An 18,449-nucleotide genomic window follows, 5' to 3' on the forward strand; every position below is an offset into this window, starting at 1 on the left:
CTGAGTACTGAATTAAATAAAAAAAAAAATTCTAGAGCAAAGCTAATTCAAATCCATGATTGAATCGGCAATACACTACATTTGTCTTTCATCTCAGTGAAGCTGTGCAGTTAACTGCATAATCTGTTAAGTATCTTGTGAACATTTTCTGGCTTTGTTCTCCCTTGATGCTGATTACAATCTAGTCTGTTGATATTTTCTTTTAACAATGTCAATTTATGGAGTTATTACAAAGTAAAGTTGGCGATATAGTGAAGCTTCTGAAATATCCACGGGTTGGCAATCGAGCATGGCTACCCGACCCGAACCCGACGGGACCCGACGACGCGTCGGGGTCCGGTCGCTCTTCTGGGTCCGGCATTCGGGCTTGGGCAGGGTCGGACACAGTGACAGCCGAGATGTCAAGGCGGGAAACACTCGCACTAGCCTGCTGTGAGCGATTCCATCCAAGGTAGAGCGCAAGCTCTTCAATAAAGTTGATTTTATTCCGGTGGTCGGGTCGGGTGTGGGAAAAAATGAATGGACTCGGGCCAGGTTGGACTCTGGTCAGGTTTAGTTTGTAGACCCGAACCGGCCTTTAGTTGGCAACTCTGATGTGACATATTCCTGGACGTGTGATCGCTGTGTTTCCGTATCAAGTCCCCTTTCCCCCTCCTCCCAATACTTCATTTTTTGTTTTATAGTGAGATGAGTGAAATAATTTATACACAGACTATAATCTCTGATTGTGAAGTTAGGACATAGGCCGAGGGTGTGTGAGGTCCAAGCTCCCGAGCAGCCTACATGCATGTGGAAATCGAATTCTTGATGTAGCAGTGAGTGCGAGTCCAAAACCTCGCAGACCAAGTAAGCACTGGTTTGTGTTTGCATTGATGGGTGCTTGAGCATCAAGTGTACCTTTTTGTAGTCCGAGAATCCAGTGTGGTGTGCTTTGTGGAATGGTACACCCGCATTTCCTGTAGGTCCAGAGTTGAATGCATTTGCACTGTGTGGGCCAGTTGCCAGTGTATATTCAATCTATGCTCACTGATCTATTGGCTCCTGTTGTGTTATCCACTCTGAACACAAACGTACCAAACACTACAACAATGATTGGTAAACTAAAGAAGGGCTCTTTATTAAACGATAACAGGATTCTAGGAGAGCTCTAACACTGTTCCAACTAATGTATTACATGTTAACTTGCATACTTCCTGTGATGTATACTGAAATATTTACATATTCAGTAGTATGTTAATCAGTATTAAAGCAACATCACAACACCTCGATTTTAAAAATTCTCAAACTTATCTTCAAATACCTCCATGGCCTTGCTGCCTCACCTTTAACCTCCTTCATCCCTACAACCCTCTTGGCTGCAGTCCTCCAAATCTGGCCTTGTGCACATCCCCAATTTTCATTGCTGCATCATTAATTTCTGTGTCCTCATCTGTCTGGGCCCAAGCGCTGGAGTTCCCTCCCTCATCCTCTCCACCTCTCAACCTCTCTCTCCTCCTTTAAGGTTCTCCTTAAAACTGATCTCTTTGGCCAAGCTTTTGGCCACCTGTCCGAATATCTCATTCTGTGGCTCAGTGTTAATCTTGTGAAGTGACCTGAGCGGTTCTGCTACATTAAAGGTGCTATGTAAATACAGATTGCTGTTACCAATGGAAGAAAGTACAAAAGAATAGAAAGAAAAAGTAATGTTTAAATAAAAACTATTTTTGCGATGATTCTACAGTGTTGTCTGGAATGAGAATCACCAAGTAAATCCCATTGCTTCAGCAAAAAACGATAAACGTTGCCCCTCAATACAGTTTTCTGACTTTTTGCAATGCATAGCCATTTATAAAATCAATGTATAAAACCAGATGCAATTCCCTAACTCGAACACCCCACAACTCGAGCCCGACTTCAGGGAGGTGAGACTGGGGCTTTAGAGAGAAATGCTAAGGCTGCATGACTTCAGGAATAAAACATTGATTATCCATTAAACTCACCCTGTCCTAGTTTGGAGGGTGTAAGTACGTTGTTAGTGTCTAATAAGTTCTGTTAATGGATGTTAAATACCTTGTGGTTGAAGGTAATAGGGTGAACAGGTGTTAGGCGTTGATTATACTCGGATGTATATACAAAGAAAAGCCAGTCGGCACTGGGGGGAGAGTGAGTGGAGTAATGAGTGCTATGGCAAGCAATAAACAGTCTCCACCTAAGCATCCTAGTCACAGTGTCTTCACAAACAGGCTTGGACGTTTCTCTGACGTACTTCACTAAGATGGCTGAGCAATGGGGAGTGCATGTTTGTAAACTCTAAAGGCTTTTACAGTTTACTGACTGAATTAATTAATACACTATTACCTCTGGAGAGCTGATAAATGAATGACATATCAATGTTCATTGCTGTACTGCATAATTTCAAAGCCAATGATATTCAGTGTTTTTCTTTCTATACTGCACAGTTAAAATTAAGAAGAGGGAGATAGAGAACCTGGATGTACATAGTATTTATCACATCTCTTGGAAACATTTTGCAATATTTCACATACAATGAATTGATTTAAAATGTGAGACTGTTCTTGTGTCTGCGGATGAAACAGTCATGTTGTGCACAGCTTAATCCCACAAACAGCAAGAGGAGGAATGCTCAGTGTTAGAAGCAGCAATGTTTGGCTGGGTTATTAGTGGAACTCCTTGCTGTCCATTGAACGGTGCTTTTGGATCTCTTGCACCTAGCTGAATGGCACGAGTGGGTGGGTAAGGCCTCATTTCAACGTTTCATCAGACAAATGGCACCTCAGGTTAGGCAGCACTCCCTCAGTGCTGTACTGGAGTGTCAGCTTAGGTAATGTGATGAAATCCAAGTTAAAAATTAGCATTTTGCAAGACAACTAAGTGAATTAAATGTATTCATTACATTACAAGGTATTTACAACACTGAAACAGGCCATTCGGCCCAGAGGTCCATGTGGTGTTTATGCTCCACACGAGCCTCCTCCCACCCCTCTTCATCTAACTCTATCAACATAACCTTCCATTCCTTTTTCCCTCGTGTTCTTATCTAGCTTCCTCTTTAAAGCATTTATTCATCTTAACCACTCCCTTTGATATCGAGTTCCACATTCTCACCACTCTCTGGGTAAAGAAGTTTCTCCTGAGTTCCCTGTTGTATGTATTACTCACTCTTATATTTATAGCCCCTAGTTCTGGTCTCACGCACAGTGGGAACATCATCCTTATGTCAATGCTATCAAACCCTTTCATGGTCTTAAAGACCTCGGTTAGGTCACAGAATGTTCATCTGACGTGATTTGAACTGCAAGATTTTTAATGCAGGGGGCTGTTGTAACGATGAGTTGCAATTGTCTGACAATTGTTTTGAAATACACTGAAAATATTCGCTTCAAAGCAAAGTCTGCTTGCTGACATATTAAATTGTGATTTCTCTCATTAAAGTTTGAGAACATGCTTACATAGTCTGCTTGAACACAGACTCTTCTTTGCTACGCATAAATTTTGCAATTGTTCCATCATGGCAGGACATGACCACCCTCTTAGCATGTTTAAGATGTTACGAAATTGATGACTAATTATTTTCTTTGGATCTATCTGTAGGTTCTTCCATTACTAAATTGTGGGCAAGAGATCCAGACAATGATACGCTCGTGTTCGGAGTCGTCGGGGAAGAAGCCAGCAAATATTTTGCAGTAGAAAGTGAGACGGGAGTTGTGTGGCTTCGTCAGCCTCTGGATAGAGAGGTAATTTAGTCGCTGTTGGCAAGCCTTGAGGCGCAATATAACCCGAGACCTCGCATCTTAATGCAGGTTTCGTTGAAGGGTGCACTGATTTATCTTAACTGAAGAATCTATTAATTAAGCAATATTTGGCCCTTGGGAATATATTAGTGCAAATTTGATCATGATTTGCAGTGAGTAATAGTCATCAATTCAATAGAAAAACAAATGTCCACTAATTGGCATTAATAGACTCCCACCAGTGCCTTGTAATAACTGTCTTATTTTATAGTGGATTAACATGGGGGCATGTGCCTTTCATCATTTCTTTTGCCTGCACTTCCTAATGGCTAATAATGTTTATGTAAGCTTAATTTTTAAAATTGCTTTAACAATAAATGATTCTCTTGCATAGCTTAAATTTTCCATGTTGGAATTATGTGGTGATGCTGTTATAATAAAGTCTGTTTACATGTACGATGCTCCTCACCCCAGCAAAGATTTCCACCTGTCGTTCTTTTTCCATCCTTCCCCTCCTCTATCCTCCATGCATGTTGCTAATATTTGAACACTGCGCCTTGCAAATGCCGCATTGTTGACCGCCCCCCCACCCTCCCTCCCCGGCCTGTTGCCTGTAATGAGGAAAATGCTTGATGAAATATGCACAAGAAATGAGGAAGCAGATGGGAGGATTGAGAAAATCTATAAAATCTGAATCTAGAATTTCTGTGGGAACAATAACAACAACCACCTGCATTTATGTAGTGGATTCAATGTCATAAAATGCCCCAAAATGCTTCACAGGAGCCTCACATAGTTTGACACTGAGACATGAGATATTAGGACAGGTGATCAAAAGACTGGTCAGGAGTTTTCAGGAGCGTCTTAGAGGGGAGAAGGGCAGAGGCATTTAGGGAGGGAATTCCAGAGGGTAGGGCCCAGGCAGCTGAAGGCACCACTGGCAATGGTGAGGCGATTAAAATCGGGGATGTGCAAGAGGCCAGAATTGGAGTAGAGCCGAGATCTCGGAGAGTTGTTGGCATAGAGGAGATCACAGGAACAGGGAAGGACAATGCAATGGAGGGAATTAAAGATGAGGACGAAAATTTTTACATTGTGATGTTGACAAACCAAGAGCAAATGTTGGTGAGTGAGCACAGGGATGATGGGTGAGCAGGTATTTGCATTTCAATGATGGAAGAGTGCTTGCAGCCACAGAGCCTGTTCACTGCAGCCTCAGGTGTTCAATATTTCATAAATTTCCTCCAGAACACTATTAATTTTATAAAAAGTTTATTTCAAACAATGAAGGATTCAATGTTTTTAATGGCTAGTTGGGAAATCTCTGCTAAACATCCATTCAGAATGTGATTTGATTGGAATGACTGTATAGGCCAGAGCTGGTCTGAGCAAACTCATTCTCTAGTGAATCCTTTGGGTTTTTGCAATCATCTAAGATCTTTCATAATAATTTTTTTCATACCAGCCTACAGTTTACAAGATTTATTGACTTGTGTTTCTCAACCTGCCTTGTTGGGATTTGAACTAGCGATTTGGGGTTTGATATTTCAGGTACTGTAACCACTGGTATGGGATACTCACATGTCCATGCTGCACATTTTACTTCATTGGAAAACGTGTCTTCGGTTGCACCATGGATCATTACTTTAACCAGAGTTTCCTTGTTTCGTGGGAAGACTCGACAAGGGTTCTCTCAGTTTTCTTGTGACATGGATTGCTGTTGAATATATTTCATGATTCTGAAAGAAAAAGTGACCTCGCACTGATGTGTGTAAAGATGATTGTCAGAAGAAATTAGTTCAGTTTTCCATATTTGTAAATTGGATTGGTTTGAACTGAGACGTGGCGAGTGCTAACAATCTTGTCATGGTAATTCGGCAGCTCACTTGTCTGAATGTGTGGAAAATGCAATAATATGGATTGTAAAATACCGCAACAGCTAGGTTCAAAGCCAAAAGCAGCAGAATTTTATCTGACATTCACTTGCATAGTCTTGAGCATTCCGTAATAGATTTGCAATTAATTTAGATGTACAAAATAAATGAGCACCTGCTCATTTTCCTGAAGGCATTGGATTTGACAGCACGTGCAGATTTGGGTTACAAGTTGGGAAGAAATTGTCTAGCATATCCCTAACAATTCATATCAGACGTCAGCCTTGGGAACCAGACTGGTTCCCAAGTGCAAGTGCTTCGGGGAGCTTACAGTATCTTTGCTATGGTGATGTGTGGGAACTAGTTTGCTACAAATGGGCAACTTCACTCCAGTGAACCACGCAATTTCTAATTAATTTTTGTACCTTCCTGGTTAGTTCGTTGCGAACTTCTGGGTTTTGTGACACTTGGATGTAACTCACTGCTGCTGAGTGACTAGTTTGGGGTTTTCTCAATGGTCTCTGTAACCCAAGGAAATGACTATTATATATTACCTCTGAATAGATTCCGTCTTTAAGATTTCTGTATGATCTTTTCGTGAAACAGATGATCTATGGAACTGCTCATGGACAAATGGGCAAGTTTATGATGGTGGTTTTTATTTCTTTGCTCATGTTCTTGACTGTAACTTCTTTTTCACTCCCTCCCTCAAGTTTCCCCTTGGTGCCCCCTCTCTCAAAATGTTTTTTCTGTTGAGCAGTGTTGGGTTCACTCAGATCACATTTTAATGACATGACTGCCATTTTACATTGGTGGAAGCCACAAGGTTTTTGCAGCTATTTTTTTGTCTTTATACCTTTTATCCCCTATCCATTTGACTGCTCCCTCCTCTCACTCCTTCCTCCCTCCTCTCACTCCTTCCTCCCTTTGTACCACCTCCGCCAGGCCTGGGGATCCGGTCCAGACTTTACGGTCTCTGGGCCCTTGATTGGTATTCGGTGGGACTTCCACCTCATGGAGGGAGGAAGTCCTACCTAATGGAGCAGCTGGCCAATCAGCGCGGCAGCAGCTCTTAGTCCCAGCAGTGGCCACCGGGAGCGTTGGCCACTTCTGGGACTGCAACCCACCGTGATCAAGATGACAGAGAGGACGGATAGGAGGTAAGTGTTTGGGGCCTCGCTAGGGGTCATCGATCAGGTCCCGGCGAGGCAAGGGGGCTCGATTCTGGAGCCGGGGTGGTGGGTGTGTTGGCGGTTGGGGCATCGGGGGCGGCCCTCCTTTGGGCACAGGGGGCCTGATCAGGAGGGACCCCCCCAAGGCCGGCAGAAGGTTGCCTACTTTTTACAGGCGGCTTTTCCTGTTGACTGGCCATTTAAGGGCCTTGATTGACCTGGGGTGGGTGGGCCATTTCCTGTCGCCACCGTCCCGCGTAAAATGGCAGTGGAGGCGGGTGCAGGTCGGGAAGGACCCCCGGAGCCTCCCACTCCATTTTACACCCCCCTGCCACCAACCTGCTTTTTTTTGGGGGGGGGGGGGGTGAGGAGGGCATAAAATTCCGGCCAGTATGTATGTTTTCAGAGCATTTGTTATGACTCTGTTGGAAGTATCTGAAGAATTAAAACAGGTTTTTTAAAAAAAAAGGCAGTATTGGCTGGCCTTTGGGAGGCTATCCATCTTGCCAGTTACAGCAGTGGCATGTAGCTTCTCCAGACAAGAGAAAGGAGAACAATAATCTGTTAGCCTCTTTTACATTTTGTTTGTGTCTGTCTGTCCTTCACTGGCTTCTAAAAAATGAAATATTGAACATAAAATGACAAAGATGTGCTATTGTATCAGGGAACTGAAATATGCTATTATATACATACTAACGTACTTTAGCAATTTTTGTCAGAATATTGTTGGCATGAAAATTGGACTATTGTGCAGAAAAAAATAAATCCTTTGTAATGCTTGATGCTGTGTTGTACTTGCTGAAATAACTTTTTATTGACAATGCACCCTTACAATACAAGGTCCGTGATGTTGCAAGTGGTCCCAACATCTTCGATTATAGTTTTGCTATCGGAAGAAAAGATTACAGCATCCGAATGCTTTATTTCTCATAGTCTTTAGATCAATAAGTCTCTTATGTTCAATACTGGGATGTCAGTGATGCTGGTCAGTCCTTCATTTATTGTCCATTGCTAATTGCCCTTAAGATGGTGGAGAGTTGCCTTCTTGAAACGCTATTGTTGTTTTGGGATTGTATTCCATAATTCTAATTATTTTCTGTGAAAACCCCAAACTAGTGGCCTTGTTATACTTCAGTTGTTACTTAATCCTGCATCATCACTTTCGAATGCTTTCTTTTTCAGGTCGTATCAGAACTTCAAGTTGAGTTCTCCGTTAGTGACAAGCAAAGCGTAAGTAATGATTTGTTTTGTCTCGACTTCAAGACTTGAGTAATTTAACTTTCTTGACTCATTGCTCACATAAACCAAGAAACGCTCATTCTTTTAGATCCAGTGTGATAATTAGGATTCTGGTGCAGCCCTTTCAGAAAGAATTTGATGAGCTGTGCAGGTGTGGGGAAGAACATTGGGGTAGTTACTTTACCCAGTGATGCAACACAGGGTAAACACGGTTTTCAGAAGCTTGCTGCTGAAGGAATTTGAGGGTTGAATTTTTCAGTGGTTTACCCTGAATTTGACCCCTGTATTTGTTTTCCTTCTGTTTTTTGGCCTGGCCCAGGTGTTGGCATTACTAACAGTTAGGGAGGATGATGGACAAGGTTGTCCCATCGACTGGATAAGTTGTATGTTGATGTGCCTGATTGTCTTGTCTTCTTTTCATCTGCTTTCCCAACAGCACAGTAATGCGGTGTCATGTTGACTCGATAGTATGACATTCAAACTGTTGCATCACAGGATAGAGAAGGGTTCGGAAGGCTCTTTGCCCCATGCTAACTCCTCCATCCTGAAATCTACAGTTCCCCCACTTCACAGCATCCAGCTATTTCTTGACTATTTCTAGGGTTTTGCTGCCCTATCAACCAAAACTTTACACAATCCTACAAAGGGCAATTACAAATAGCGCATTGCAGAAAATGCTGCAGAAAAATTTAAAAATGGAAGCCCTTTCACGTCTGCACAACTGCTGCTGGTAGATGTGGATCCACAAATGTCTGCGCTTGCTGTTCTGGAGTACACAGTGTTTTTCAAGATGGGGTGAATTTGAGGGCAAGGTGACTGTTCCACAACTGTGTTAAAAGCTGTGTTTGTGACTTCTATTTTCTGGCCAGAGACATTTTCTAAATTGAGTGGGAACATCTCCAAGAAATGCTTGGCTTGCTGGTATGTTTTGGTCTGCACTCGTTCTGGTGTCTGTAATGTTGTGCGAGTTCAGCTGATATTTTTTGAGTGACCAAATGAAGGCAAAATACAATGGCCTCTTCCCGTGTTGTATCATTCTATAATTCTCTGATAATTCAGTGTTCATTGTCTGTGCAAGTTACTCAGTTTAATTATCCTGACCACCTAAGGATGTATGTAGGGATACAGAAAAGTTGTGCTTCATGCATTGTGATACAGCATCTCTTTGAGATACTGGGTTGGGAGATTAGCAAGAGAGCAATTGTGAGCTGGCGCTGGGAGACTGTGACATAACAAGCAATGTGCATGACATTCGTTTACAGCTGTCTCATCTATACAACAGCATCTTTACATCAAAATTGTTTCTTCTCTGACTTTTGCAGTAAACATTTGGCAAAGAAAATGCAAGATATTTAACTAGAGACATTTTAAGGATGTTTCAAATTTCTAATAAACTTGTACTGAAGTTATAAAAAAAAAAATCGCTTCCCCCTCCACTCCATTTCAGCCAAGTAGCATTGTATATTTCATGACTATTTTCAGAAAATTTATTGATTTGCGGACCTGAATTGGAACTGTATTTTTCCAAGTATCAGCTAGGCGTGAGGTAAGAAAACAAGGAGAGCCAATCTGTTGAGTTGTGTTAGGGATGTGAGTTGGAATAAAAGAGTTTAACTGACCTCAGCCATTTTGGGTTAGTCTGGGAGGAGGTTCCAGGGATTATACAGGTTATTGGATTTCTCGATTTGTTGAGTTAGCACGTTGTTAAAGCTGCCAATGCAAATAGTTTACTGGTACTTTCCACCCAACGCTTTTGGAAGTTCAGAGGTCAGTGTAATTTGTAGAGGGGGTGCCTGAAACATTCCCATATTTACAGGAGGTCTGCTGGACTGTGCCAATACTTGCAAGGGGATTTCTGGGACATGTTGGTATTTGCGAAGGGCTTACAGGCACTTGTCAATATTTGCAAACGGGTTAACGAAAGGAAATCAAGATTTGCAGAAGTTTGCCATTCCAGAGTAGCTTGCTTGTTGCTGGATGGATTTTCTGATAACATCTCTGACAAAAGCCGAGGGTTTTAAAAAAAATTTTTTTTACTTCAATATATTTTTCTCCTTGGGAGTTTGGAGGAGAAAAGAATATTTCAAGCGAAAAATGGTGGCAGCTCAAAGTCTCCTTTTTTTTCACTATTTCTGATGTGGAGTGTCGCCAAATGACTTCTCGCTGTGCAGGAGTTTTATTACACAAAGCATTACAGCACTCGAACTGATAAACCTCTCTTTATTCTATTTCAAGTTAACTATTTACTTCAGTAAAAATTAGCCAAGTCTTGGCAGTGGTCAGGATGTTGTTTGGTCCTAAGCATATTATTCTACACCATGGATTTATGACTATCTCCCCTTTCGCAGGCCTTTGAAGAAGAAAATTAGCTGTTAGACATGCTTTTGCTTCCTGTACCTAGTCTGTTCCCATTTTTCCTCTTGCTTAGTCTACACTTCTGTTCCCTCTCTCTGACATCCTGTGGGTGTGAAGTTAAATCACTGGTGAGGACCTGCTGAGGAACCTACTTCTCACACTGCAAGTTCTCAAGACTTGTTTTCAAATACTTCCTTCCATGGCCTCTATCTCTCTGTAAACTCTGTCCGAGATCTCTGTGCTCCTCCAATTCTGGCCTCTTGCACATCCTTGATCTTACTCCCTTCAACATTGGCAGCCATGCCTTCAGCTGCCTAGGCTCTAAGTTCTGGAATTCCCTCTGTAAAAGCTCTTTTCCCCTCTCGCGCGCGCGCTCTCCTTTCAGACACTCCTTCAAATCTACTTTCTTGGCCACCTGTCCCAATATAACTTTATGTGGCTCAGTGTCTGAGAGAATGTTCCTGTGAAACACCTTGGGAAGTTTTTCTTCTAGGTTAATGTAAATGCGAAGAACTGTTCTGAATTTAACCTGCATAGGCAAGGGAGCACCTGTTGGAAATCACCTTGACATATGCAGATTGAGCTCTGATCATATCATATGGGGCTTCGACTGCTGTTCCAGACAGAGACCTGTGTGTGGAAACTGTTGCGGCTTTCTTGGCACATTAAGCTTGAGAGAGAAGGGTTCGGGGCCACGAGAGCTGTTAAAAAGAATATGCCTTTATTTTCCTTGACTTTCCTTGTGGGGCCAGAAGGAGTGGAATGTGGCTGTAATTAGTCTCTCTGAGCAGGGTATGTGATCAGTGCTGCTCTTTGCTGTGTCTTCTGGGCTGCTGTCCTCTTGTTCTACACAGATAACACATGGGGTTTGAATCAGTAATCGGCAGTGTGATCTGTTTGGTTAACTTAGTCTTACTGCAGGCACTTTTTGGGCTTTGGCACTGTGTGGCCATGCTGATTGAGCGGAACAGACATGCTGCAGAAGATGTTTTACCTCTGTCTGTACTGGTGTGTTGTCTCACTTGTCACCAGTTTTGATGACCTCCAGCAACTCTCAGTCAAATAACCCAATTATTCTTCACTCATCCATAGACAGAGGCTTACCCAGTCTCGGGCAGCCTCTGCTCTTTTGTTGACTGCTAGCTTGGCCTGCAGAGATAAGAGGAGACAAGTTACACCCATAGCTTTTACTGTAGTTGTGCAACATAGCAGCACTTTGCTGTTCCGCCGATCACTAATGCATTTTGCGCCACAGTTTTCAATTTCAAGGATTACATTGAGTTTACAGAATAGTAGCTGTGCGTTTATGCCATTGTTTGTGCTCCACACAACCACCTCCCACCCTACATCATCTCATCTTATTAGCATACCCTTCTATTCATTTCTCCCTCGTGTTTAACTAGCGTGCCTTTAAATGCATCATGCTAGTCACCTCAACTTCTCCATGCAGCAAGTTCCACATTCTATCACTCACTGGGCAAAGAAGTTTCACACGAATCCTCCTTCTTTGAATTTTTTTAGCGACGATTTCATACTCGTGACCAATGTTCCCTCAAACTGTGCAGGTGCTCAGCAACCTGAGAGTCCCTGTGCAGGCCCCACACATGATGACCCCTTTAGCGTGCCACACAAAAAAATTGAAGGGGCCACACACTGAAACAAATGGCCCATGCAATCCAAAAAAATTGAGAAGGAGCATTGTTTATGACCCCTAGTTTTGGATGTTTCCACAAGTGGAAACACCATCTCCACTTTTACCCTATCAAACCCCTTCATAATCTTCAAGACCTCTATCAGGTCACCCCTCAGCCTTCTCTTTTCCAGAGAACAGAGCCCTAGCCTGTTCCATCGTGCATCTGTAGCCTAGAGAACTCAGTCAGTATCTTAACATTGTTAAGTATATAGATGTTTTCCTGTAAGAAATTGCTGTGGCTGATAAGTCACTTTCAAGTTGAGATAATGTCAAAACATTGTTTTTAAACTGTCACCTATTTCCAAGGTACTTCACATTTTACAGTACTACATAAAACTTATTGATTAATTCAACAGACAACTTTGCAGCAAACATATCACACTGACAGTTTGCTGATGTAACTGGATAAGAATTCCACGAACACTTGGGCCATTGTAAAAATCCTCTTGGATATTTGGCAATTTTCTTTAGATCTTGTATCTTTTGACCGGATCTGAAAGGCCGCTTAGACAGAGTTCACTTATTGACAGTTTCCGATTGTGTGCCTCTTCCCTTCTTTGTTCCTCCTGCACTGTAAAATGAGACTGCTTTTCTCCACAGAATACAGTCCAATCCATGACATTGTTAAAGCTTTGCTGCATTCAACTTTGCTTAATTTTTGATGCATCCACTGTTTAAGTACTTGCATTTACTTCCATACTACTTGTGCAGTTTCCAATACTCATTAATTCAATTGCTTGTTTTATTTTATTTATTTTATTTAGAGATACAGCGCTGAAACAGGCCCTTCGGCCCACCGAGTCCATGCCGACCATCAACCACCCATTTACACTGATCCTGCATTAATCCCATTACCCTCTCACATCCTCACCTTCCCTCAATTCCCCTACCACCTACCTATACTAGGTAAATTGGCCATTATAAATTGCCCCCATCAAAATGCAAGTCTTTGGCTGTGGGAGGAAACCGGAGCACCCGGCGGAAACCCACGTGGTCACGGGGAGAACTTGCAAACTCCACACAGGCAGTACCCAGAACCGAACCCGGGTCGCTGGAGCTGTGAGGCTGCGGTGCCAACCACTGCGCCACTGTGCTGCTTGTGTTAAGAGCAGGTGAGAAAGGGGTCTAGGGGTCCCTCTTCGCCTTCACCTGGTCTTACTGTAACCGGGTTTAATTTTAAACAGTGTTTTTAGCACCCCCTCGGTGAATCCTTGTTCATTGCTTTCCAATTATAAGGCAAAGAAACCAGCACGAACAGGCTTTTTAGGTTTCAAGAAGAAAAGTTGAAATTTCTTAAACTCTAATTCGGTTAATGCCTACGAATGCACAATGTGCCCCACGCTAGCATGCATACGAGATATACACATTCAAATAGATACATAAAAGAGCAGAAGAAAAATAAAGTGGAGAAGTTTGAGGCAATATCTGAAAAGTTGTTTTGGTTCTTCGAGCTCACTGTAGAGTCCTTGCTTGTAGCTAGATCTTTTTGTTGGGGCCCAGTATTCCTCTTAAACCTTGTTCACTGTTGGAGACTTTTCTCTCTCGGGGTTCATGTGCCCTCAGTGAATTCAGAGGCTTGTGAGAAAGAGATGGGAGCAGACAGGAGAGATCTTCAGTCCAGGAGCAAACAGTCTTTGAGTACAAACTCTCTGTGGCCAGTTCAAAACAAAAGCCTGGAACAGCCAGTTAGTCATGTGACCAGCTGGTCTAACCAGTCCTGGCTCTTGTGGATTGTATCCTCCTCAGCAGGCCCTGGAATGCGCTTCCTCACCTTCGATATCTGTTAGTATGTAAATGTGTTTTTCCAGCCACGGCTGATCTGTTTAACAAGTCATTTCCTCGCTCCAACAACAGTTAAAAATCAATGTTCATGACAAAATTGATGTACCTCATTCTTGGCAGGTGGGGTGGGGGTCTAGCATGACACTTGTCTCTCCCAAGCTCTGTAGCTTCCTCCTGCCTTGAAGCTCTCCAAGATCTCTCTGCTCCTCCAATTCTGGCCTCTTGTGCACCCCCATTTTCCATCATCCCACCATTGGTGGCTGTGTCTTCAGTTGCCTGGTCCTAAGCTCTGGAATTGCCTCCCTAAACCTCTCTGCCTTTCTACCTTTTAAGGCCAACGTTTCTTCAAAGACGTTTCTTTGACCAAGCTTATGGTCACCTGTCCTGATATCTCCTCATGTGGCTTGGTGGCAAATTTTGTTTGATGTTCATGTGAAATGCTTTGGGATGTTTTGCTATGTGAAAGGCCCTATATAAATATAAATTGTTGCTATCTGATCAATTGTTTCCCGTTCATCCACTTAATTGAGCATTGTGGCAATGAATTCCCCTCGTTACGAAACTGGAGGTGTCCATCGCCTATTTTAATGTCAAAAGCTCCTCATTTTCAGCATCCATTTTCAAGGAATTCTTCGGCATATGTCAGTTTACAGAAAGTAGGAGTAGGCCCTTCGGCCCTTCGAGCCTGGTGTAAGTGCCTCAAAAGCCCATTGACGGTGACCTCATCATTGTCCTGGCTTGCTTACTGTCGAAAGCACCACAGTCCAACAACTTTAGAAACGTGTTGTGGACCTGCACCAGTTGATTGGAGATTCTACTAATGAAAGATTGGGATTCTTGGAGTAGCTCCATCAATCTGAAAAAAAAACACGAGTCTTGTTTTTTTTTTTCTTTGAGCCATTATGTAAACATGTCTTAGCAGAAATGAAGGAAAATTATCTCTGCTTTTCCCAGTTGGCTGTACTAATTATACAATGATGCAACACAGTAGGAGGTCATTCATGCCTGTGTCATTAATGTGTAATTGATGGAAGATTTGGGGGACAGAGTTCTTACAAGCTTAAAAATAATCCTCCTAACCCACTATTCAAATAGACAAAAAAATGTGCCTGCCCCATTATAGTCCATAAATATACTTTTTTTTTTTGTTGCTTTAAGCTGATAATTGTACTTGGAATCCCTGGTTTAAACCTGAACAGACTCACCACAATAATGAATACAGGTGGCAAGGGGTATTAAATATTGATGCAGTCTAAATATTGCAGGAGGCTATATTCTTTACCTGGAATATTTTGAGCTAAAACAAATGGAAGCCCTTTGGCACGTTTTACTCAGTGCACGTTTAAATATTACAGTGAAATATTAAATGAACCTGCATTTCATCAGTGTTCCAGAAATATGATGCATCTGATTGTAGTTTCTTGTACTGATTAGACGTACAAGATCATAGCTGGTTGCACAGTGAGTGATCTACATGAATTAATCAAGCTGTTTCACACTTAGCATAATGCATATTGATAAGTTCATTGCACAATGCTTTTCTATTTTTGGTTGGGAATAGGACAGGGTAAGAATCTCAAATGACAACTTAATGAATGCAAACGCTATTAGGCTTTTGTCAAAAGCAACACTACTTTTTTAGTAAGATGGAGGAATCCATCAATGTCCAATGTTCATTTGATTCATTCATAATTAAATGCGCTATTGCACAATTCCTAAACATTTCTTGACTCCTCATTTACAGGTGATTAAAGGCATTGTCAATATTCAAGTTGGTGATGTCAATGATAATCCACCAGTGTTCCACAACCAGCCGTACAGTGTTCGAATTCCTGAGGTAGGTGCCAAACATGAGAAGGAACCTTGTATTAAAACCAATCATTGCCCTGTCTTCAGTAATTTACCAGGAGTCCATGAGGTCAGCGGTTTTCTGTCTGTTGGAGATGGGATGTACAGTGTGCTGTCTTGATTTCATTTTTATTCCATGTTAACTCATCGAGTGGTAGCTTGAGACAGTACTGGCACTCTTGTCCATTCAGAAGACTATGGATTCGTGCCCACTGCTGACCGAAAGCAGATAATCTAGTGCAGCGTTGAGGGATGCTGCATTGCTGGAGGTGGCATCCTTTGGGTCAGATGTTCCAGTTGTTCAGATGGAAATTAACGATCCCATGACTCTATATGCAGTAGATTCCTTCTTCAGCCAACACCATGGAAAATAGATTAAATGGTTGTTTATCTCAATGCTATTTCTGAAGTTTACACTGTAATAAATGGAAGTCAAGTTTTCCCAAATAACATCTATAATTATTTCAATTATGTGACAACTGCTTGGGGGCTTTTGAGATGTAATAATGTGCTCTTTCTTGCAATGTAATTCCTGTTGCTGTGCACACTGCCTTTTGAAAATTCGGATTGAAGGTCCTTGGAATACTGGCAATGTTTGCAGGGCCCCAGAAGAATGCTCCTATTTCCACAGGGTCTTGAGAGTGTGTCAGTATTTGCAGTGGGACCACCCCCCCCCCCCCCCCCCAAACCCCACAGAGAAAGGCAACTGGTTTCTTTTACACACTACAATTTATCCAGAAGTCCTTGTTTTTAAAATTTGCATCTCTGTTCAAATCCTTCTGTGGCCTCACCCTTCTTCGCCACCCCCCTCCAATCTCTGCAACCACCTCCAGCCCGACAAATCTGACAAGTCCAAATCCACTAATTCTGGCCTCTTGTGCATCCCTGATTTAATCACTCCTCCATTTGCAGCCGTACCTTCAGCTTCCTGGTCCCTACACTCTGGAAATACCTTCCTAAATCTCTTCTCTACTTCTCTCTCCTCCTTTAAGAAGCTCCTTTAAAAAAAAAACTACCTCTTTCAACAAGCTTTTAGCCACATGTCCCAATATCTTTCTGGGTCGGTGTCTAATTTTGTCTGATATATCTGTGAAGTGTTTTGGGATGTTTTACTGTGTTAAAAGATGCTGTATAAATACAAGTTGTGGTTTAACACTCAGATTATATGTCAAAATCAAAATTATATTAAAATATTTACTTTGCTTCAAACTCCGAAGCATTTAATGTAAACTTAGTCAGAAAAAGAAACAGTTCATTGTTTAAAGTTTTTAAAAATGCTGTTGATCTTAGTAGACACATGACATTTTATAGTTGGTTCTGAGGGTGTGGAGCTATACCTGGTTGCAGGTTCCTTGTTGGTCCTCCGCCTACCCAGTGCTGTAACTCCAGTGCAGTGGATGTGGTGTATATGGATTTCAGTAAGGCGTTTGATAAGGTTCCCCTCGGTAGGCTATTGCAGAAAATACGGAAGTATGGGGTTGAAGGTGATTTAGAGCTTTGGATCAGAAATTGGCGAGCTGAAAGAAGACAGAGGGTGGTGATTGATGGAAAATGTTCATCCTGGAGTTTAGTTACCAGTGGTGTACCGCAAGGATCTGTTTTGGGGCCACTGCTGTTTGTCATTTTTATAAATGACCTGGAAGAGGGTGTAGAAGGGTGGGTTAGTAAATTTGTGGATGACACGAAGGTCGGTGGAGTTGTGGATAGTGCCGAAGGATGTTGTAGGGTACAGAGGGACATAGATAGGCTGCAGAGCTGGGCTGAGAGATGGCAAATGGAGTTTAATGCGGAAAAGTGTGAGGTGATTCACTTTGGAAGGAGTAACAGGAATGCAGAATACTGGGCTAATGAGAAGATTCTTGGTAGTGCAGATGAGCAGAGAGATCTTGGTATCCAGGTACATAACCTGGGTAGCAACCTTCAGGGATTTAATAGGGCTGTTAAGAAGGCATATGGTGTGTTAGCTTTTATTAGTAGGGGGATCGAGTTTCGGATCCACGAGGTCATGCTGCAGCTGTACAAAACTCTGGTGAGACCGCACCTGGAGTATTGCGTGCAGTTCTGGTTACCGCATTATAGGAAGGATGTGGAAGCTTTGGAAAGGGTGCAGAGGAGATTTACTAGGATGTTAAAATAAAAGCAAAATACTGCGGATGCTGGAAATCTGAAACAAAAACAAGAAATGCTGGATTCTGCCAGACCTGCTGAGTGAATCCAGCATTTCTTGTTTTTGTTTACTAGGATGTTGCCTGGTATGGAGGGAAGGTCTTATGAGGAAAGGCTGAGGGGCTTGAGGTTGTTTTCGTTAGAGAAGGAGGAGGAGAGGTGACTTAATAGAGACATACAAGATAATCAGAGGGTTAGATAGGGTGGATAGTGAGAGTCTTTTTCCTCGGATGGTGATGGCAAACACGAGGGGACATAGCTTTAAGTTGAGGGGTGAAAGATATAGGACAGATGTCAGAGGTAGTTTCTTTACGCAGAGAGTAGTAGGGGCGTGGAACGCCCTGCCTGCAACAGTAGTAGACTCGCCAACTTTAAGGGCATTTAAGTGGTCATTGGATAGACATATGGATGAAAATGGAATAGTGTAGGTCAGATGGTTTCACAGGTCGGCGCAACATCGAGGGCTGAAGGGCCTGTACTGCGCTGTAATATTCTAATTCTAAAAAAATGTTGGGCAGATGCATCTTATTTGGAGGTAATAGATGGGGTGTCGAACGGGCTGCTTTGTCCTGGATGCTTTCAAGCTTCT

The 18,449-nt window shown here is 42.4% G+C and overlaps 1 protein-coding gene across 8 annotated transcripts in view; it reads left to right on the plus strand.

The window, feature by feature from the left end:
* cdh23 (cadherin-related 23) overlaps positions 1–18,449 on the plus strand; it is a 658,884-nt gene that overhangs the window by 137,908 nt on the left and 502,527 nt on the right. For all 8 annotated transcript variants that reach the window (XM_068020420.1, XM_068020419.1, XM_068020423.1 and 5 more), the window contains exons 4-6: positions 3,592–3,734; positions 7,960–8,007; positions 15,591–15,683. In XM_068020420.1, coding sequence (XP_067876521.1) covers positions 3,592–3,734; positions 7,960–8,007; positions 15,591–15,683 — 284 coding nt within the window. The remainder of the gene's footprint in view (positions 1–3,591; positions 3,735–7,959; positions 8,008–15,590; positions 15,684–18,449) is intronic.

This window comes from Heterodontus francisci, chromosome 42 (assembly GCF_036365525.1).
Source record: "Heterodontus francisci isolate sHetFra1 chromosome 42, sHetFra1.hap1, whole genome shotgun sequence".
NCBI lineage: Eukaryota > Metazoa > Chordata > Chondrichthyes > Heterodontiformes > Heterodontidae > Heterodontus > Heterodontus francisci.